The following is a 23,591-nucleotide window of genomic DNA, read 5'->3' as shown; positions in this document are numbered from 1 at the left end:
ACAGTATATCAACTGGCTGGCTACAGTATATCAACTGGCTGGCTACAGTATACCAACTGGCTGGCTACAGTATACCTACTGGCTGGCTACAGTATACCTACTGGCTGGCTACAGTATACCAACTGGCTGGCTACAGTATACCAACTGTCTGGCTACAGTATATCAACTGGCTGACTACAGTATACCAACTGGCTGACTATAGTATATCAACTGGCTGGCTACAGTATACCAACTGGCTGACTATAGTATACCAACTGGCTGACTATAGTATACCAACTGGCTGACTATAGTATACCAACTGGCTGACTATAGTATACCAACTGGCTGACTACAGTATATCAACTGTCTGGCTACAGTATATCAACTGGCTGACTATAGTATACCAACTGTCTGACTACAGTATATCAACTGGCTGGCTACAGTATACCAACTGGCTGGCTACAGTATATCAACTGGCTTATATCGACTGTCTGGCTACAGTATACCAACTGGCTGACTACAGTATACCAACTGTCTGGCTACAGTATATCAACTGGCTGACTACAGTATACCAACTGGCTGACTATAGTATATCAACTGGCTGGCTACAGTATATCAACTGGCTGGCTACAGTATATCAACTGGCTGACTACAGTATACCAACTGGCTGACTATAGTATATCAACTGGCTGGCTACAGTATACCAACTGTCTGGCTACAGTATACCGACTGGCTGGCTACAGTATATCAACTGGCTGGCTACAGTACTGTACCTTGTGTTGGGTAGAGGTACTGTACCTTGTGTTGGGTAGAGGTATTGTTTGCTACTATTGTCTGCCTGTGTCTCTGTACCTTGTATGTCCGTGGCGCTGTTGGACCTTTTCCCAGGTCGTGACCCCAGAGGACTATCCACCTCGTCCCCACTCAGGACGTCACCGGAGATGACGGACACTTGGGACAGGTTACTATGGGAACTGGTGCTGCCCGTTGAACGCTTGTTGAACACAGGAAACCTGGAGGGGAAGGCAGACAGACTGTTGAATATTAACTTGGAGGGGCAAGTTTAACCCACCCAAGGTCGATGGCCGCGCCCCCACTGATATCAAATGAGCATAATAAGTAAAATCCCCATAAACATATGTCAGTTTAAGGTATCTGTTTGTTTTTTTTAGCATTGAATGCCTCTCTATCCACCACATACGCCTATGTCACACTTTAGCATCTGCGGTGAAAGATGTTAGTCAGACCAAATCTGTCTTCTCACAAAATCGCCGGGTCGCGTTCAAATGGTTTGACCTACAAAAGACGAGATTCACGAACACGATGGTGTTCTCCGTTTTGCTTTACGAACCCTTGGGACTCGATACAGCCAATCTGACAACTTCTGTCTGTCGCGTCCGAACAGTTTGACCCCTCTGTGGAAAAGTGAGACTCTTTTGCCCTAGGACGCCCACAGGCCTCACAGCAGCAACAACAACAGGATGAGGACTATCCTGGCTTATACAGGGCATTCGAAAATGATTCAGACCCCTTGACTTTTTCCACATTTTGTTATGTTACAGCCTTATTCTAAAATGGATTAAATAACCTTTTCCCCTCATCAATCTACAAACATTACCCCATAATGACATCATAATACCCCATAATGACATCACAATACTCCATAATGACAAAGCGATAACAGGTTTTTTAGACATTTTTGCAAATGTATTAAAAATAAAAGAGTAATACATAATTTACAGGGCCTCCCGAGTGGTGCCACGGTCTAAGGCACTGGCATCGCAGCGTCACTACAGCCTGGGGTTCGATCCCAGGGCCTCCCGAGTGGTGCCGCAGTCTAAGGCACTGGCATCGCAGCGTCACTACAGCCTGGGGTTCGATCCCAGGGCCTCCCGAGTGGTGCCGCCGTCTAAGGCACTGCATCGCAGCGTCACTACAGCCTGGGGTTCGATCCCGGTGCCGCGGTCTAAGGCACTGGCATCGCAGCGTCACTACAGCCTGGGGTTCGATCCCAGGGCCTCCCGAGTGGTGCCGCCGTCTAAGGCACTGCATCGCAGCGTCACTACAGCCTGGGGTTCGATCCCAGGGCCTCCCGAGTGGTGCCGCGGTCTAAGGCACTGCATTGCAGCGTCACTACAGCCTGGGGTTCGATCCCAGGGCCTCCCGAGTGGTGCCGCGGTCTAAGGCACTGGCATCGCAGCGTCACTACAGCCTGGGGTTCGATCCCAGGGCCTCCCGAGTGGTGCCGCGGTCTAAGGCACTGCATCGCAGCGTCACTACAGCCTGGGGTTCGATCCCAAGGCCTCCCGAGTGGTGCCGCGGTCTAAGGCACTGGCATCGCAGCGTCACTACAGCCTGGGGTTCGATCCCAGGGCCTCCCGAGTGGTTCCGCGGTCTAAGGCACTGGCATCGCAGTGCTATAAGCTCCCCTTTAAATCCGGGTTCGATCCCAGGTTGTGTCGCAGCCGAGCCGCGACCGGTACACAATTGGCCCAGTGTCATCCGGGTTAGGGGAAGGAATGTTCTTGTCTCATCGCGCTCTAGAGACCCCTGTGGCAGGTGTTTCCTTCCTTCCTCCTTTCCTTTGTGTGGCTGGATTCCTGGTTAAGCGAGCAGTGTGTAAAAAAAGCAGTGTGGCTTGGCAGGGCCGTGTTTCAGAGGACGCATGGCTCTCAACTGTCGCCTCTCCCGAGTCCGTATGGGAGTTGCAGGGATGGGACAAGACTGTAACTAGCAATTGACGAAAAAAAGGGGTAAAAAGAAGAAGAAAAAAAGACCTTATTTACAGAAGTATTCAGACTGTAAATTACACGCGTATTCGGGTCCTTATATTAATGTAGCATAGAGGCTATGCTGCAGCAAATGTAGACCTACCTGTCACAAGAAAACAGTTCCCATGATGAGAGATGTATGTATTTTTAACTGCTTTCCATACTGAGATGTCCTGTCTGTCCCCACCCTGAGCTCCATACTGAGATGTCCTGTCTGTCCCCACCCTGAGATGTCCTGTCTGTCCCCACCCTGAGCTCCATACTGAGATGTCCTGTCTGTCCCTACCCTGAGCTCCATACTGAGATGTCCTGTCTGTCCCCACCCTGAGCTCCATACTGAGATGTCCTGTCTGTCCCCACCCTGAGATGTCCTGTCTGTCCCCACCCTGAGCTCCATACTGAGATGTCCTGTCTGTCCCCACCCTGAGATGCCCTGTCTGTCCCCACCCTGAGCTCCATACTGAGATGTCCTGTCTGTCCCCACCCTGAGATGCCCTGTCTGTCCCCACCCTGAGCTCCATACTGAGATGCCCTGTCTGTCCCCACCCTGAGATGTCCTGTCTGTCCTCACCCTGAGATGCCCTGTCTGTCCCCACCCTGAGCTCCATACTGAGATGTCCTGTCTGTCCCCACCCTGAGATGCCCTGTCTGTCCCCACCCTGAGCTCCATACTGAGATGCCCTGTCTGTCCCCACCCTGAGATGCCCTGTCTGTCCTCACCCTGAGCTCCATCCTGAGATGCCCTGTCTGTCCCCACCCTGAGCTCCATCCTGAGATGCCCTGTCTGTCCCCACCCTGAGCTCCATACTGAGATGTCCTGTCTGTCCTCACCCTGAGATGCCCTGTCTGTCCCCACCCTGAGATGTCCTGTCTGTCCCCACCCTGAGCTCCATACTGAGATGTCCTGTCTGTCCCCACCCTGAGATGCCCTGTCTGTCCCCACCCTGAGATGCCCTGTCTGTCCCCACCCTGAGATGCCCTGTCTGTCCCCACCCTGAGCTCCATACTGAGATGTCCTGTCTGTCCCCACCCTGAGATGCCCTGTCTGTCCCCACCCTGAGATGCCCTGTCTGTCCTCACCCTGAGATGCCCTGTCTGTCCCCACCCTGAGATGTCCTGTCTGTCCCCACCCTGAGCTCCATACTGAGATGTCCTGTCTGTCCCCACCCTGAGCTCCATACTGAGATGCCCTGTCTGTCCCCACCCTGAGATGCCCTGTCTGTCCCCACCCTGAGCTCCATACTGAGATGCCCTGTCTGTCCCCACCCTGAGATGCCCTGTCTGTCCCCACCCTGAGATGCCCTGTCTGTCCCCACCCTGAGCTCCATACTGAGATGCCCTGTCTGTCCCCACCCTGAGATGCCCTGTCTGTCCCCATCCTGAGATGCCCTGTCTGTCCCCACCCTGAGATGTCCTGTCTGTCCCCACCCTGAGCTCCATCCTGAGATGTCCTGTCTGTCCTCACCCTGAGCTCCATCCTGAGATGTCCTGTCTGTCCCCACCCTGAGATGTCCTGTCTGTCCCCACCCTGAGCTCCATCCTGAGATGTCCTGTCTGTCCTCACCCTGAGCTCCATCCTGAGATGCCCTGTCTGTCCCCACCCTGAGATGCCCTGTCTGTCCCCACCCTGAGCTCCATACCGAGATGTCCTGTCTGTCCCCACCCTGAGATGTCCTGTCTGTCCCCACCCTGAGATGCCCTGTCTGTCCCCACCCTGAGCTCCATACTGAGATGCCCTGTCTGTCCCCACCCTGAGATGTCCTGTCTGTCCCCACCCTGAGATGTCCTGTCTGTCCCCACCCTGAGATGTCCTGTCTGTCCCCACCCTGAGCTCCATACTGAGATGTCCTGTCTGTCCCCACCCTGAGATGCCCTGTCTGTCCCCACCCTGAGCTCCATACCGAGATGTCCTGTCTGTCCCCACCCTGAGCTCCATACTGAGATGCCCTGTCTGTCCCCACCCTGAGATGTCCTGTCTGTCCTCACCCTGAGCTCCATACCGAGATGTCCTGTCTGTCCCCACCCTGAGATGTCCTGTCTGTCCTCACCCTGAGATGCCCTGTCTGTCCCCACCCTGAGCTCCATCCTGAGATGTCCTGTCTGTCCTCACCCTGAGATGCCCTGTCTGTCCCCACCCTGAGCTCCATCCTGAGATGCCCTGTCTGTCCCCACCCTGAGATGCCCTGTCTGTCCCCACCCTGAGCTCCATACTGAGATGTCCTGTCTGTCCCCACCCTGAGATGCCCTGTCTGTCCCCACCCTGAGATGCCCTGTCTGTCCTCACCCTGAGCTCCATACTGAGATGTCCTGTCTGTCCCCACCCTGAGCTCCATCCTGAGATGCCCTGTCTGTCCCCACCCTGAGCTCCATACTGAGATGTCCTGTCTGTCCCCACCCTGAGCTGTCCTGTCTGTCCTCACCCTGAGCTCCATCCTGAGATGTCCTGTCTGTCCCCACCCTGAGCTCCATCCTGAGATGTCCTGTCTGTCCCCACCCTGAGATGCCCTGTCTGTCCTCACCCTGAGATGCCCTGTCTGTCCCCACCCTGAGCTCCATACTGAGATGTCCTGTCTGTCCTCACCCTGAGATGCCCTGTCTGTCCCCACCCTGAGCTCCATACTGAGATGTCCTGTCTGTCCTCACCCTGAGCTGTCCTGTCTGTCCCCACCCTGAGATGTCCTGTCTGTCCCCAACCTGAGCTCCATACTGAGATGTCCTGTCTGTCCCCACCCTGAGATGCCCTGTCTGTCCCCACCCTGAGATGCCCTGTCTGTCCCCACCCTGAGCTCCATACTGAGATGTCCTGTCTGTCCCCACCCTGAGATGCCCTGTCTGTCCCCACCCTGAGATGCCCTGTCTGTCCCCACCCTGAGCTCCATACTGAGATGCCCTGTCTGTCCCCACCCTGAGATGCCCTGTCTGTCCCCATCCTGAGATGCCCTGTCTGTCCCCACCCTGAGATGCCCTGTCTGTCCCCACCCTGAGCTCCATACTGAGATGTCCTGTCTGTCCCCACCCTGAGCTCCATACTGAGATGCCCTGTCTGTCCCCACCCTGAGATGCCCTGTCTGTCCCCACCCTGAGCTCCATACTGAGATGTCCTGTCTGTCCCCACCCTGAGATGTCCTGTCTGTCCCCACCCTGAGCTCCATACTGAGATGTCCTGTCTGTCCCCACCCTGAGCTCCATACTGAGATGTCCTGTCTGTCCTCACCCTGAGCTCCATACTGAGATGTCCTGTCTGTCCCCACCCTGAGCTCCATACTGAGATGCCCTGTCTGTCCCCACCCTGAGATGCCCTGTCTGTCCCCACCCTGAGCTCCATACTGAGATGCCCTGTCTGTCCCCACCCTGAGATGCCCTGTCTGTCCCCACCCTGAGATGCCCTGTCTGTCCCCACCCTGAGCTCCATACTGAGATGCCCTGTCTGTCCCCACCCTGAGATGCCCTGTCTGTCCCCATCCTGAGATGCCCTGTCTGTCCCCACCCTGAGATGTCCTGTCTGTCCCCACCCTGAGCTCCACCCTGAGATGCCCTGTCTGTCCCCACCCTGAGCTCCATACTGAGATGCCCTGTCTGTCCCCACCCTGAGATGTCCTGTCTGTCCCCACCCTGAGATGTCCTGTCTGTCCCCACCCTGAGATGTCCTGTCTGTCCCCACCCTGAGCTCCATACTGAGATGTCCTGTCTGTCCCCACCCTGAGATGTCCTGTCTGTCCCCACCCTGAGCTCCATACCGAGATGTCCTGTCTGTCCCCACCCTGAGATGCCCTGTCTGTCCCCACCCTGAGATGCCCTGTCTGTCCCCACCCTGAGATGCCCTGTCTGTCCCCACCCTGAGCTCCATACTGAGATGCCCTGTCTGTCCCCACCCTGAGATGCCCTGTCTGTCCCCATCCTGAGATGCCCTGTCTGTCCCCACCCTGAGATGTCCTGTCTGTCCCCACCCTGAGCTCCATCCTGAGATGCCCTGTCTGTCCCCACCCTGAGCTCCATACCGAGATGTCCTGTCTGTCCCCACCCTGAGATGTCCTGTCTGTCCCCACCCTGAGATGCCCTGTCTGTCCCCACCCTGAGCTCCATACTGAGATGCCCTGTCTGTCCCCACCCTGAGATGTCCTGTCTGTCCCCACCCTGAGATGTCCTGTCTGTCCCCACCCTGAGATGTCCTGTCTGTCCCCACCCTGAGCTCCATACTGAGATGTCCTGTCTGTCCCCACCCTGAGCTCCATACTGAGATGTCCTGTCTGTCCTCACCCTGAGCTCCATACTGAGATGTCCTGTCTGTCCCCACCCTGAGCTCCATACTGAGATGCCCTGTCTGTCCCCACCCTGAGATGCCCTGTCTGTCCCCACCCTGAGCTCCATACTGAGATGCCCTGTCTGTCCCCACCCTGAGATGCCCTGTCTGTCCCCACCCTGAGATGCCCTGTCTGTCCCCACCCTGAGCTCCATACTGAGATGCCCTGTCTGTCCCCACCCTGAGATGCCCTGTCTGTCCCCATCCTGAGATGCCCTGTCTGTCCCCACCCTGAGATGTCCTGTCTGTCCCCACCCTGAGCTCCATCCTGAGATGCCCTGTCTGTCCCCACCCTGAGCTCCATACCGAGATGTCCTGTCTGTCCCCACCCTGAGATGTCCTGTCTGTCCCCACCCTGAGATGCCCTGTCTGTCCCCACCCTGAGCTCCATACTGAGATGCCCTGTCTGTCCCCACCCTGAGATGTCCTGTCTGTCCCCACCCTGAGATGTCCTGTCTGTCCCCACCCTGAGATGTCCTGTCTGTCCCCACCCTGAGCTCCATACTGAGATGTCCTGTCTGTCCCCACCCTGAGATGTCCTGTCTGTCCCCACCCTGAGCTCCATACCGAGATGTCCTGTCTGTCCCCACCCTGAGATGCCCTGTCTGTCCCCACCCTGAGATGCCCTGTCTGTCCCCACCCTGAGATGCCCTGTCTGTCCCCACCCTGAGCTCCATACTGAGATGCCCTGTCTGTCCCCACCCTGAGATGCCCTGTCTGTCCCCATCCTGAGATGCCCTGTCTGTCCCCACCCTGAGATGTCCTGTCTGTCCCCACCCTGAGCTCCATCCTGAGATGCCCTGTCTGTCCCCACCCTGAGCTCCATACCGAGATGTCCTGTCTGTCCCCACCCTGAGATGTCCTGTCTGTCCCCACCCTGAGATGCCCTGTCTGTCCCCAGCCTGAGCTCCATACTGAGATGCCCTGTCTGTCCCCACCCTGAGATGTCCTGTCTGTCCCCACCCTGAGATGTCCTGTCTGTCCCCACCCTGAGATGTCCTGTCTGTCCCCACCCTGAGCTCCATACTGAGATGTCCTGTCTGTCCCCACCCTGAGATGTCCTGTCTGTCCCCACCCTGAGCTCCATACCGAGATGTCCTGTCTGTCCCCACCCTGAGATGCCCTGTCTGTCCCCACCCTGAGATGCCCTGTCTGTCCCCACCCTGAGCTCCATACCGAGATGTCCTGTCTGTCCCCACCCTGAGATGCCCTGTCTGTCCCCACCCTGAGCGTCAATTATTGACCAGATAGCAGAGAGAAGGCCGTAGAAAAGCCCGCTTTAGATATTGAATATAATCTAACAGTCACGTTTCACGTCATGCTGTTCATTAGAAATAATGTATTATAATTGACTGGTTTCTCACAGTTATTTATTCTGGGAAATTCAACCTTACTGAGGACTTCCCATTTCAACCTTACTGAGGACCTCCCCTTATTCAACCCTACTGAGGACCTCCCCTTATTCAACCCTACTGAGGACTTCCCCTTATTCAACCCTACTGAGGACTTCCCCTTATTCAACCCTACTGAGGACTTCCCATTTCAACCCTACTGAGGACTCCCCCTTATTCAACCCTACTGAGGACTCCCCATTTCAACCTTACTGAGGACTCCCCCTTATTCAATCCTACTGAGGACTTCCCATTTCAACCTTACTGAGGACTCCCCCTTATTCAACCCTACTGAGGACTTCCCCTTATTCAACCCTACTGAGGAATTCCCCTTATTCAACACTACTGAGGACTTCCCCTTATTCAACACTACTGAGGACTTCCCCTTATTCAACCGTACTGAGGACTTCCCCTTATTCAACCCTACTGAGGACTTCCCATTTCAACCCTACTGAGGACTTCCCATTTCAACCCTACTGAGGACCTCCCCTTATTCAACCCTACTGAGGACTTCCCCTTATTCAACCCTACTGAGGACTTCCCCTTATTCAACCCTACTGAGAACTTCATTTCAACCCTACTGAGGACTTCCTTGGTGTATATGTTGGCAGCAGCAACAAGGGGATGAGGACTTCCCTGGTATCGCCTGGTATGGCAACTGCTCGGCCTCCAACCACAAGCCACTACAGAGGATAGTGCGTACGGCTCAGTACATCACTGGGGCCGAGCTCCCTACCATCCAGAATCTCTATACCAGGTGGTGTCAGACGAAGGCCCTAAAAATTGCCAAAGAGACAGATCTCGATGCTACTGCACAGCAAGCGGTACAGAAGTGCCATGGCAATGTCGAAAAGCCGTCTTAACAGCTTCTACCCCTAATGCCATAAGACTGAACAGCTAATCAAAAGGCTACCCGGACTATTTGCATTGACCCCCCCCCCCTCCCCCCCAACATATACAACAGGGAAGTCCTCATCCCCTTGTTGCTGCTGCCAACATATACAGCTGTAGAACTTTTTGAGGATCTGAAGCCAAATCTGACGGCAAATCTTTTCAGTCTCCTGAAGGGGAATAGACGTTGTCGTGCCCTCTCACGACTGTCTTGGTGTGTTTGGACCATGATAGTTTGTTGATGATGTGGACACCAAGGAACTTGAAGCTCTCAACCTGCTCCATTACAGCCACGTCAATGTTAATGGGGGTGTGCTCTGTCCTCTTTTTCCTGTAGTCCACAATCATCTCCTTTGTCTTGATCACGTTGAGGGAGATGTTATTATCCTGGTACCACACTCGTGCTTGGCCATGCAGTCATGGGTGAACAGGGAGTACAGGAGGGGACTAAGCATGCACCCCTGAGGAGTCCTCGTGTTGAGGATCAGCGTGGCGGATGTGTTGTTGCCTACCCTTACCACCTGGGGGCTGGCCCGTCAGGAAGTCCAGGATCCAGGTGCAGAGGGAGGTGTTTAGTCCCAGGGTCCTTACCTTAGTGATGAGCTTCGTGGGCACTATGGTGTTGAACGCTGAGCTGTAGTCAATGAAAAGCATTCTCACATAGGGGTTACTTTTGTCCAGATGGGAAAGGGCAGTGTGGAGTGCAATAGAGATTGCGCCATCTGTGGATCTGTTGGGGCGGTATGTGAATTGGAGTGGGTCTTGGGTTTCCGTGATGATGGTGTTGATGTGAAGCATGACCAGCCTTTCAAAGCACTTCATGGCTTCAGACGTGAGTGCTACGGGGCGGTAGTCATTTAAACAGGTTACCTTGGTGTTTTTGGGCCCATGTGCCATGGTGGTCTGCTTGAAACATGTTTGTATTACAGACTCGGTCAGGGACAGGTTGAACATGTCAGTGAAGACACTTGCCAGTTGGTCAGCGCATGCTCGGAGTACACGTCCTGGTAATCCGTCTGGCCCTGCGGCCTTGTGAATGTTGACCAGTTTAAAGGTCTTACTCACATTGGCTACGGAGAATGGGATCACACAGTCGTTCGGAACAGCTGGTGCTCTCATGCATGCTTCAGTGTTGCTTGCCTTGAAGTGAGCATATTAGTCATTTAGATCGTCTGGTAGGCTCGTGTCACTGGGCAGCTCGCAAATGTGCTTTCCTTTGTAGTCCGTAATAGTTTGCAAGCCCTGCCACATCCGACGAGCGTCGGAGCCGGTGTAGTATGATTCAATCTTAGTCCTGTATTGACGCTTTGCCTGTTTGATGGTTCGTCAGAGGGCATAGCGGGATTTCTTATAAGCATCAGGGTTAGAGACCAGCTCCTTGAAAGCGGCTGCTCTACCCTTTAGATCAGTGTGTCCTGTAGTTTAGCATCTGCTTCATCTGACCATTTTTTTATAGACCGAGTCACTGGTACTTCCTGCTTTAGTTTTTTGCAAATTCTGAGGCTGGTAACTCTAATGAACTTATCCTCTGCAGCAGAGGTAACTTTGGGTCTTCCATTCCTGTGGCGGTCCACATGAGAGCCAGTTTCATCATAGCGCTTGATGGTATTTGTGTCTGCACTTGAAGAAACTTTAAACGTTTTTGAAATTTTCCGGATTGACTGACCTTCATGTCTTAAAGTAATGATGGACTGTCGTTTCTCTTTGCTTATTTGAGCTGTTCTTGTCATAATATGGACTTGGTCTTTTACCAAATAGGGCTATCTTCTGTATACCACCCCTACCTTGTCACAACACAACTGATTGGCTCAAACGCATTAAGAAGGAAATAAATTCCATAAATGTACTTTTAAGACGGCACACCTGTTAATTGAAATGCATTCCAGGTGACTACCTCATGAAGCTGGTTGAGAGAATGCCAAGAGTGTGCAAAGCTGTCATCAAGGCAAAGGGTGGCTATTTGAAGAATCTCAAATATAAAATATATTTTGATTTGTTTAACACTTTTTGGGTTACTACATGATTCCATATGTGTTATTTCATAGTTTTGATGTCTTCACTATTATTCTACAATGTAGAAAATAATAAAAATAAAGAAAAACCCTTGAATGTGTAGGTGTTCTAAACTTTTGACCGGTACTGTACATACATGTTCCCTTTAAGAAACATGGAATAAATCACTCAGGTAGTGTAACGGCTGTTGGAAGGAGGGGACCAAGGTGCAGCATGGTACGTGTCCATATTTATTAAATTAACACTGAAATAACAAAAATAACAAAGATAACGACCGAAACAGTTCTGTCTGGTGCAGACACAAAAACCAGAAAACAACTACCCACAACACAGGTGGGATGAGGCTACCTAAGTATGGTTCTCAATCAGAGACAACGATAGACAGATGCCTCTGATTGAGAACCACACCCCGGCCAAACAACAAAGAAATGCAACACATAGAATGCAAAACATAGAATGCCCACCCCAACTCACGCCCTGACCAAACCAAAATAGAGACATAAAAAAGGAACTAAGGTCAGGGCGTGACAAGTAGAGCGCTGAGCTTTGTGTGCTGAGCCGAATCTCACACTCAATCTACTCGGTTGCATTCAGTGCTCTCCACAGCTATTTCCTCAGGAAGGACACGAATTCAACTCTCTCCCTACTCTCTCTCCCTCCCTTACTCACTCTCCCTACTCTCTCTCCCTCCCTTACTCTCTCTCCCTACTCTCTCTCCCTCCCTTACTCACTCTCCCTACTCGCTCTCCCTCCCTTACTCTCTCTCCCTACTCTCTCTCCCTCCCTTACTCACTCTCCCTACTCTCTCTCCCTCCCTTACTCTCTCTCCCTACTCTCTCTCCCTCCCTTACTCTCTCTCCCTACTCTCTCTCCCTCCCTTACTCTCTCTCCCTACTCTCTCTCCCTACTTGCTCTCCCTCCCTTACTCTCTCCCTCCCTTACTCTCTCCCTCCCTTACTCTCTCTCTCCTTACTCTCTCTCCCTCCCTTACTCTCTCTCCCTCCCTTACTCTCTCTCCCTACTCTCTCTCCCTCCCTTACTCTCTCTCCTTACTCTCTCCCTCCCTTACTCTCTCTCCCTACTCTCTCTCCCTCCCTCACTCTCCCTACTCTCTCTCCCTCCCTTACTCTCTCTCCCTACTCTCTCTCCCTCCCTTACTCACTCTCCCTACTCGCTCTCCCTCCCTTACTCTCTCTCTCTCCTTACTCTCTCCCTCCCTTACTCTCTCTCCCTACTCGCTCTCCCTCCCTTACTCTCTCTCCCTACTCTCTCCCTCCCTTACTCTCTCCCTCCCTTACTCTCTCTCCCTACTCTCTCTCCCTCCCTTACTCTCTCTCCCTACTCTCTCTCCCTACTCGCTCTCCCTTACTCTCTCTCTACTCTCTCTCCCTTACTCTCTCTCCCTTACTCTCTCTCCCTCCCTTACTCTCTCTCACTACTCTCTCTCCCTCCCTTACTCTCTCTCCCTACTCTCTCTCCCTACTCTCTCTCCCTTACTCTCGCTCCCTACTCTCTCTCCCTTACTCTCTCTCTCTCCCTACTCTCTCTCCCTCCCTTACTCTCTCTCCCTACTCTCTCTCCCTACTCGCTCTCCCTTACTCTCTCTCCCTACTCTCTCTCCCTTACTCTCTCCCCCTACTCTCTCTCCCTCCCTTACTCTCTCTCCCTTACTCTCTCTCCCTACTCTCTCTCCCTTACTCTCTCTCCCTTACTCTCTCTCCCTCCCTTACTCTCTCTCCCTACTCGCTCTCCCTTACTCTCTCTCCCTACTCTCTCTCCCTACTCTCTCTCCCTACTCGCTCTCCCTACTCGCTCTCCCTACTCTCTCTCCCTTACTCTCTCCCCCTACTCTCTCTCCCTCCCTTACTCTCTCTCCCTTACTCTCTATCCCTACTCTCTCTCCCTACTCGCTCTCCCTTACTCTCTCTCCCTACTCTCTCTCCCTACTCTCTCTCCCTACTCGCTCTCCCTACTCGCTCTCCCTACTCTCTCTCCCTTACTCTCTCCCCCTACTCTCTCTCCCTCCCTTACTCTCTCTCCCTTACTCTCTATCCCTACTCTCTCTCCCTTACTCTCTCTCCCTTACTCTCTCTCCCTCCCTTACTCTCTCTCCCTACTCTCTCTCCCTACTCTCTCTCCCTACTCGCTCTCCCTTACTCTCTCTCCCTACTCTCTCTCCCTACTCTCTCTCCCTACTCGCTCTCCCTACTCGCTCTCCCTTACTCTCTCTCCCTCCCTTACTCTCTCTCCTTACTCTCTCCCTCCCTTAGTCTCTCTCCCTACTCTCTCCCTCCCTTACTCTCTCTCCCTACTCTCTCTCCCTCCCTTACTCTCTCTCCCTCCCTTACTCTCTCTCCTTACTCTCTCCCTCCCTTACTCACTCTCCCTACTCGCTCTCCCTCCCTTACTCTCTCTCTCTCCTTACTCTCTCCCTCCCTTACTCTCTCTCCCTACTCGCTCTCCCTCCCTTACTCTCTCTCCTTACTCTCTCCCTCCCTTAGTCTCTCTCCCTACTCTCTCCCTCCCTTACTCTCTCTCCCTCCCTTACTCTCTCTCCCTACTCTCTCTCCCTCCCTTACTCTCTCTCCCTACTCGCTCTCCCTCCCTTACTCACTCTCCCTCCCTTACTCACTCTCCCTCCCTTACTCACTCTCCCTAACTCACTCTCTCTCCCTAACTCACTCTCCCTACTCTCTCTCCCTCCCTTACTCTCTCTCCCTCCCTTACTCTCTCTCCCTCCCTTACTCTCTCTCCCTCCCTTACTCTCTCTCCCTCCCTTACTCTCTCTCCCTAACTCTCTCTCCCTAACTCTCTCTCCCTCCCTTACTCTCTCTCCCTAACTCACTCTCCCTACTCTCTCTCCCTCCCTTACTCTCTCTCCCTCCCTTACTCTCTCTCCCTCCCTTACTCTCTCTCCCTCCCTTACTCTCTCTCCCTCCCTTACTCTCTCTCCCTCCCTTACTCACTCTCCCTCCCTTACTCTCTCTCCCTAACTCTCTCTCCCTCCCTTACTCACTCTCCCTCCCTTACTCACTCTCCCTCCCTTACTCTCTCTCCCTCCCTTACTCTCTCTCCCTCCCTTACTCTCTCTCCCTCCCTTACTCTCTCTCCCTCCCTTACTCTCTCTCCCTCCCTTACTCTCTCTCCCTAACTCTCTCTCCCTCCCTTACTCACTCTCCCTCCCTTACTCACTCTCCCTCCCTTACTCTCTCTCCCTACTCACTCTCTCTCCCTTACTCTCTCTCCCTCCCTTACTCTCTCTCCCTCCCTTACTCTCTCTCCCTCCCTTACTCTCTCTCCCTCCCTTACTCTCTCTCCCTCCCTTACTCTCTCTCCCTACTCGCTCTCCCTACTCGCTCTCCCTCCCTTACTCTCTCTCCCTACTCACTCTCCCTCCCTTACTCTCTCTCCCTCCCTTACTCTCTCTCCCTCCCTTACTCTCTCTCCCTACTCTCTCTCCCTACTCTCTCTCCCTACTCTCTCTCCCTCCCTTACTCTCTCTCCCTACTCGCTCTCCCTCCCTTACTCTCTCTCCCTACTCACTCTCTCTCCCTCCCTCCCTTACTCACTCTCCCTCCCTTACTCCCTACTCTCTCTCCCTCCCTTACTCTCTCTCCCTACTCTCTCTCTCCCTACTCTCTCTCCCTCCCTTACTCTCTCTCCCTACTCTCTCTCCCTCCCTTACTCTCTCTCCCTCCCTTACTCTCTCTCCCTTACTCTCTCTCCCTACTCTCTCTCCCTCTGTTCTTCTCCCCCCACACCCCTTCTATCTCTCTTTCTCTCTGTCTCATAGTGTTACTCTTTGTGAGAAGTCAGTACTACTGTACACTGACAGTAACATGGAAGACATTGGGAGTTTATGAGGGAAAGGCCCAGTCTACTGTCAAACTGAAACTGTGTTCATTTTCTCTCCGATTCTGTTTGTGTCTCGAGCAAAAACAAAAGTGAAACTATAATGAAACACCTGGTTAAACATTAGGACTTGATGAAAACAAAACAACGACTGAAAACTAAACTTTGACCTTTAGTTGTTGTTCTAAAATGGTTGTTCCAAATGCCCATATGTTTGTGTTATTCACTCTCAGTGAACCTTGACGTAGAGGAGCTTGTAAGTCCCAAAAATAAAAAATGGCGCCCAAATCTATATTTAGTGTACTGGCCAGCTCTTTGGGGACTCCAGTGCCATTTGAGACGCAGCCTAAGTATGTAAGTGAGTATAATTGACTAACCGTTCATCAATGGAGGAGGACTCCATGTGTATCTGATCTTTGGACAGATTACGGACAAACTCGGCGTATCTCTGTCCAGGCTCGTACATCTTAGCGTTCTCACACAGGGCCTGGTAGTGGACGGGGAGAGACACGGTCTGGGCCTGCTGCAGCTGGAGCCAGTTGACTGTCACCTGGAGAAAGAGGGAGGGAGAGGGGGAAAGTTATAATGCTTTCACATAGGATTTACGGTATTTTGCCCCTTAAAAAAAAACATTGGACAATATTTATATGACCCCCTTATAAACAGGCCCATTTTTACCACATTCAGTCACATAAACCCTGGAGCTATACTCATGTCAAGCCTGAATCCTGATACTCTGAGGGACTATAACTTACAGCTTTGAGTGTGAGGTCACACTGAGTCACCAGTTCTCTGATCTGAGTGAGGATGCCTGTCTTGGTGCTGGCCAGCTCTGCCCTCCTGGCTCCTGCATCAGTTACACACGCTCTGTACTGGTCTCTGGCATCCTCAGCCTGAGATAGAGAGAGGAGAGGAATAACAGGCTCTGTACTGGTCTCTGGCATCCTCAGCCTGAGATAGAGAGAGGAGAGGAATAACAGGCTCTGTACTGGTCTCTGGCATCCTCAGCCTGAGATAGAGAGAGGAGAGGAATAACAGGCTCTGTACTGGTCTCTGGCATCCTCAGCCTGAGATAGAGAGAGGAGAGGCATAACAGGCTCTGTACTGGTCTCTGGCATCCTCAGCCTGAGATAGAGAGAGGAGAGGCATAACAGGCTCTGTACTGGTCTCTGGCATCCTCAGCCTGAGCTAGAGAGAGAGGAGAGGAATAACAGGCTCTGTACTGGTCTCTGGCATCCTCAGCCTGAGATAGAGAGAGAGGAGAGGAATAACAGGCTCTGTACTGGTCTCTGGCATCCTCAGCCTGAGATAGAGAGAGGAGAGGAATAACAGGCTCTGTACTGGTCTCTGGCATCCTCAGCCTGAGATAGAGAGAGGAGAGGAATAACAGGCTCTGTACTGGTCTCTGGCATCCTCAGCCTGAGATAGAGAGAGGAGAGGCATAACAGGCTCTGTACTGGTCTCTGGCATCCTCAGCCTGAGATAGAGAGAGAGGAGAGGAATAACAGGCTCTGTACTGGTCTCTGGCATCCTCAGCCTGAGATAGAGAGAGAGGAGAGAGGAGAGGAATAACAGGCTCTGTACTGGTCTCTGGCATCCTCAGCCTGAGATAGAGAGAGAGGAGAGGCATAACAGGCTCTGTACTGGTCTCTGGCATCCTCAGTCTGAGATAGAGAGAGAGGAGAGGAATAACAGGCTCTGTACTGGTCTCTGGCATCCTCAGCCTGAGATAGAGAGAGAGGAGAGAGGAGAGGCATAACAGGCTCTGTACTGGTCTCTGGCATCCTCAGCCTGAGATAGAGAGAGGAGAGGAATAACAGGCTCTGTACTGGTCTCTGGCATCCCCAGCCTGAGATAGAGAGAGAGGAGAGGAATAACAGGCTCTGTACTGGTCTCTGGCATCCTCAGCCTGAGATAGAGAGAGAGGAGAGGAATAACAGGCTCTGTACTGGTCTCTGGCATCCTCAGCCTGAGACATCAGCCACACAGGGGTAGAGATCAGTAATACATCAGCATGAACCTATCCAATGTGCTTATAGGAGTCATGGCATCCCCTACGTCAAAAATATAAACGCAAAATGCAACCATTTTAAAGAGTTTACAGCTCATATAAAGAAATCTTATATAAATTCAAGAGAAATTAATATATGTTTCTGTTTCTCCCCAATTTCATGGTAGTTACAGTTACAGTCTTGTCTCATCGCTGCAAGTCCCGTACGGACTCGGGAGAGGCGAAGGTCGAGAGCCGTGCGTCCTCCGAAACACGACCCAACCAAGCCGCACTTCTTCCTGACACACTGCTCGCTTAACCCGGAAGCCAGCCGCACCAATGTGTCGGGAGGAAACACTGTACACCTGGCGACAGTGTCTGCGTGAATGCACCCGGCCCGCCACAGGAGTCACTAGAGTGCGACCGTGTCTGTGTGAATGCACCCGGCCCGCCACAGGAGTCACTAGAGTGCGACCGTGTCTGTGTGAATGCACCCGGCCCGCCACAGGAGTCACTAGAGTGCGACCGTGTCTGCGTGAATGCACCCGGCCCGCCACAGGAGTCACTAGAGTGCGACCGTGTCTGTGTGAATGCACCCGGCCCGCCACAGGAGTCACTAGAGTGCGATGGGACATGGAAATCTCGGCCTGCCAAACACTCTACTAACCCGGACGACGATGGGCCAATTGTGCGCCGCCTCATGGGTCTCCCAGTCACGGCTAGCTTTGACACAGCCTGGGATCGAACCCGGGTCTGTAGTGATGCCTTGGACCGCTGCGCCACTCGGGAAGCCCCCGCAAATTGATTTTAACAAACAATTGGTCCCCCAAAAAATGCAGACCTCTGTTGAACTTCAAAATCCCGATGTGGCCCTTGATCCAAAAAGTTTGCACACCCCTGACCTAATCTATGGATTTCAAGTGACTGGGAATACAGATATGCATCTGTTGGTCACAGATACTTTTTTTAAAGTAGGGGTCGTGGATCAGAAAACCAGTCAGTATCTGACCACCATTTGCCTCATGCAGCGTGACACATCTCCTTCACATAGAGTTGATCAGGCTGTTGATTGTGGCCTGTGGAATGTTGTCCCACTCCTCTTCAATGACTGTGTGAAGTTGCTGGATATTGGAGGGAACTGGACCATGATGTCATACACGTGGATCCAGAGCATCCCAAACATGCTCAATGGGTAACATGTCTGGTGAGTATGCAGGCCATGGAAGAACTGGGACATTTTCAGCTTCCAGGAATTGTGTTCAGATCCTTGTGACATGGGGCTGTACATTATCATGCTGAAACATGAGGAGATGGCGGCGGATGAATGGCACGACAAAGGGCCTCAGGATCTCGTCACGGTATCTCTGTTCATTCAAATTGCCATTGATGAAATGAAATTGTGTTTGTTGTCCGTAGCTTATGCCTACACATACCAGAACCCCACCGCCATCACAGGGCACTCTGTTCACAACGTTGACATCAACAAACCGCTCGCCCACACGATGCCATATACACTGTCTGCCATCTGCCCGGTACAGTTGAAACCACTTCTCCAGCCTGCTAGTGGCCATCAAAGGTGAGCATTTGCCCACTGAAGTCGGGTTTTGATGCCGACCTGCAGTCATTTCAAGACCCTGGTGAGGATGACGAGCACGCAGATGATCTTCTCCGAGATGGTTTCTGACAGTTTGTGCAGAAATACATTGGTTGTGCAAACCCACAGTTTCATCAGCTGTCCGAGTTTCTGGTCTCAGACGATCCCACAGGTGAAGAAGCCGGATGTGGAGGTCCTGAGCTGGAGTGGTTATACACGGTCTGCGGTTGTGAGGCCGGTTGGACGTACTAAAACGACGTTGGAAGCGGCTTATGGTAGAAAAATGAACATTAAATTCTCTGGCAACAGCTCTAGTGGACATTCCTGCAGTCCGCATGCCAATTGCACACTCCCTCAAAACTTCAGACATCTGTGGCATTGTGTTGTGTGACAAAACTGCACATTTTAGAGTGGCCTTTTATTGTCCCCAGCACAAGGTGCACCTATGTAATTAGCATGCTGTTTAATCAGCTTCTTGATATGCCACACCTGTCAGGTGGATGAATTATCTTGAGAAATACTCACTAACAGAATATGTAAACAAATTTGTGCACAAAATTTGAGAGAAAGAAGCTTTTTGTGCGTCTGGAACATTTCTGGGATGTTTTGTTTCAGCTCATGAAACATCAGTATATTTCTCCCCTCATACCTTCTGTAGAGCCTCCTCTTCCATTCTCCTCTTCTTGTCCAGCTGTTTGGACTGTTCCTCCTGGGAGCGGCTGGCTGAGGATTGGGCCTTGTAGTACTCGTCTCTCTTCTGGGCCTGGGTCCACCGGGCCTTACGCAGAGCCACCTCGGACTCTTGCTAAGGAGGGGAGGGGAGGATACAGTCAGGTGAGAGAAGTACACACACTGTGTGTTATAGGGAGGATACAGGTAGACAGACTGTGTGTTATAGGGAGGATACAGGTTGACAGGTACACACAATGTGTTATAGGGAAGATACAGGTAGACAGGTGTGTTATAGGGAGGATACAGGTAGACAGGTGTGTTATAGGGAGGATACAGGTAGACAGACTGTGTGTTATAGGGAGGATACAGGTTGACAGGTACACACAATGTGTTATAGGGAAGATACAGGTAGACAGGTGTGTTACAGGGAGGATACAGGTAGACAGGTACACACACAGAGAAAACAGCAGAGGGACAGAAGTCTCACATACCATTTTCTTCTGTTCTCTCTGCCACTGCTCCTTGATGTCTTTCCTCAGTTTGTCCAGCTCAGTCTTTCTGGACAACAGCGGCTACAGGAAGACAAAGAGGCACCAACTATAGTATGGTGTACATTCCATTATATCACATCACTTTCCCACAAATTACTAAGAACCCAAATGATACATTGTTGCCTTGTCAGAGACAAGATCAAGATCATTCACTACCCGATTGTGAGTCTTGAAGTTTTTTTGGCACCTATAAAGACTGTCATTGACCCCTATAAAGACTGTCATTGACCCCTATAAAGACTGTCATTGACCCCTAAAAAAACTGTCATTGACCCCCAAAAGACTGTCATTGACCCCTATAAAGACTGTCATTGACCCTTATAAAGACTGTCATTGACCCTTATAAAGACTGTCATTGACCCCTATAAAGACTGTCATTGACCCTTATAAAGACTGTTGTTGACCCCTATAAAGACTGTCATTGACCCCTATAAAGACTGTCATTGACCCCTATAAAGACTGTCATTGACCCCCAAAAGACTGTCATTGACCCCTATAAAGACTGTCATTGACCCCTATAAAGACTGTCATTGACCCCTATAAAGACTGTCATTGACCCCTATAAAGACTGTCATTGACCCCTAAAAAAACTGTCATTGACCCCCAAAAGACTGTCATTGACCCCCAAAAGACTGTCATTGACCCCTATAAAGACTGTCATTGACCCTTATAAAGACTGTCATTGACCCTTATAAAGACTGTCATTGACCCCCAAAAGACTGTCATTGACCCCTATAAAGACTGTCATTGACCCTTATAAAGACTGTTGTTGACCCCTATAAAGACTGTCATTGACCCCTATAAAGACTGTCATTGACCCCTATAAAGACTGTCATTGACCCCCAAAAGACTGTCATTGACCCCTATAAAGACTGTCATTGACCCTTATAAAGACTGTCGTTGACCCCTATAAAGACTGTCATTGACCCCTATAAAGACTGTCATTGACCCCTATAAAGGCTGTCATTGACCCCTATAAAGACTGTCATTGACCCCTATAAAGACTGTCATTGACCCCTATAAAGGCTGTCATTGACCCCTATAAAGACTGTCATTGACCCCTATAAAGACTGTCATTGACCCCTATAAAGACTGTCATTGACCCCTATAAAGACTGTCATTGACCCTTATAAAGACTGTCATTGACCCCTAGAAAGACTGTCATTGACCCCTAGAAAGACTGTCATTGACCCCTAGAAAGACTGTCATTGACCCCTATAAAGACTGTCATTGACCCCTATAAAGACTGTCATTGACCCCTATAAAGACTGTCATTGACCCCTATAGACTGTCATTGACCCCTATAGACTGTCATTGACCCTTATAAAGACTGTCATTGACCCCTATAAAGACTGTCATTGACCCCTATAAAGACTGTCATTCGTACCTGTATGAATTTGTTGGTCTGCAGGGCAGTGGCAGTCTGCAGGAGGAGTTGGCTGTACTCAACGTCATTCTTAAACGTAGAAATATAGATATCTCTGAACGGCATGTAGTCCTGTGGGCCAGACGAACATAACGGAAACATATCAGTAGTCACATTCTATGTTGATGTGTGCACTGTGAGTTGAAGAGGGTTAACCTATGTTTTAATCTATGTTCAGTTTTAAAGCTTACATTTTATGTCTCTGTGGTATGTGGTGTTTGTGTGACTATTGTTAAAATCAGTCCAAAAATATTACCTGTTGACTCGCGAGCGTCTTTGCAGATTCGGCCATTTTGACATAACTTTTGGCACATTCAACGTCTGGGGGAAGACACAGCAGATAAGTCAGTGTGAATGTGTGATTGGATTGTTGGTTGTGGTGATATGTGTGTCTGTGAGCATCTAACTAACCCAGTCCCAGCCGCTTGTCGACCCAGGCCAGCAGATCCTTGGTGTACTTGGACCAGGCCTTGGCATAGAGCAGAACTGACTCCACCCCGCTGTCGTTCTTCTGCAGGATCACGTCGACCTCCTCCTCTTTAGACAGCGCCACCTCTGGGCCTGGAGAGGTAGTACAGGAGGATCAGGGTAGGATAGAGAAGACGCTGATTTTGGGTCCGTTTGTTTTTTTTGCATTTTCCCCCACTAATGGTCAAGGTTAGGATTAGGGGAGGGGAAGCTGATCCTAGATCTGTACATAGGGGAAAGGTCACACTGGAGCTATAGCCTGCTATTGTTATTACACATGACTGTTTCCCCCAGGGCGGTTTTCCTATCCACATGACCTAACCAAAAAACTCTGGACCCATGTAAGTACTGCACGAAGTCAGGGCAGGTATTACACACTCTGTTTCAGTCCCAGAGGCTAGCTACATGTCCATTTATATGAGAATAACTAATAAAGTGAACTACAAGTTTCAAGTTGAATTAGTATGTTTAATTAATTATGAATTTGTTTAATTAGTATGTATCGGGATACACATGGTGTACACCGTCCAAGTAAATGCTGACTGCAGGTTCCTTCTCTACAATGCAACAATAATAAATAATAATAACAGATAAGAATAGGAACATGAAGTAAATGGTTCAGTAGAATAGAATAATATTTTTTCTGCATAAGTATAAATGTTTGTCCTCAGGAACCGGCAAGACGCGCTCCCTTCTCAAGACGCGCTCCCTCCTCAGGAACCGGCAAGACGCGCTCCCTCCTCAGGAACCGGCAAGACGCGCTCCCTCCTCAGGAACCGGCAAGACGCGCTCCCTCCTCAGGAACCGGCAAGACGCGCTCCCTCCTCAGGAACCGGCAAGACGCGCTCCCTCCTCAGGAACCGGCAAGACGCGCCCCCTCCTCAGGAACCGGCAAGACGCGCCCCCTCCTCAGGAACCGTCAAGACGCGCCCCCTCCTCAGGAACCGTCAAGACGCGCCCCCTCCTCAGGACCCGTCAAGACGCGCCCCCTCCTCAGGAACCGTCAAGACGCGCTCCCTCCTCAGGAACCGTCAAGACGCGCTCCCTCCTCAGGAACCGTCAAGACGCGCTCCCTCCTCAGGAACCGTCAAGACGCGCTCCCTCCTCAGGAACCGTCAAGACGCGCTCCCTCCTCAGGAACCGTCAAGACGCGCTCCCTCCTCAGGAACCGTCAAGACGCGCTCCCTCCTCAGGAACCGTCAAGACGCGCTCCCTCCTCAGGAACCGTCAAGACGCGCTCCCTCCTCAGGAACCGTCAAGACGCGCTCCCTCCTCAGGAACCGTCAAGACGCGCTCCCTCCTCAGGAACCGTCAAGACGCGCTCCCTCCTCAGGAACCGTCAAGACGCGCTCCCTCCTCAGGAACCGTCAAGACGCGCTCCCTCCTCAGGAACCGTCAAGACGCGCTCCCTCCTCAGGAACCGTCAAGACGCGCTCCCTCCTCAGGAACCGTCAAGACGCGCTCCCTCCTCAGGAACCGTCAAGACGCGCTCCCTCCTCAGGAACCGTCAAGACGCGCTCCCTCCTCAGGAACCGTCAAGACGCGCTCCCTCCTCAGGAACCGTCAAGACGCGCTCCCTCCTCAGGAACCGTCAAGACGCGCTCCCTCCTCAGGAACCGTCAAGACGCGCTCCCTCCTCAGGAACCGTCAAGACGCGCTCCCTCCTCAGGAACCGTCAAGACGCGCTCCCTCC

At 51.8% G+C, this 23,591-nt stretch overlaps 1 protein-coding gene across 1 annotated transcript; it reads right to left on the bottom strand.

The window, feature by feature from the left end:
* Window positions 1–777: 777 nt before the first annotated feature.
* On the bottom strand, window positions 778–22,239 carry LOC120039308 (rho GTPase-activating protein 29-like; the record flags this gene model as incomplete). The annotated part of the gene is made up of 9 exons (XM_038984763.1): window positions 22,221–22,239; window positions 21,842–21,991; window positions 21,687–21,751; window positions 21,392–21,502; window positions 19,945–20,025; window positions 19,431–19,586; window positions 15,953–16,090; window positions 15,575–15,747; window positions 778–992 (listed from the first exon to the last, which is right to left on the bottom strand). Coding segments are annotated over exons 1-9 (1,108 nt in total), but the record flags the coding sequence as incomplete, so codon positions are not given.
* Window positions 22,240–23,591: the final 1,352 nt, after the last annotated feature.

Source organism: Salvelinus namaycush, unplaced genomic scaffold (assembly GCF_016432855.1).
Source record: "Salvelinus namaycush isolate Seneca unplaced genomic scaffold, SaNama_1.0 Scaffold2632, whole genome shotgun sequence".
Taxonomy (NCBI): Eukaryota; Metazoa; Chordata; class Actinopteri; order Salmoniformes; family Salmonidae; genus Salvelinus; species Salvelinus namaycush.
The sequence above is the reverse complement of the archived record's forward strand: the minus strand, read 5'-3'. Positions and strand labels throughout refer to the sequence as shown.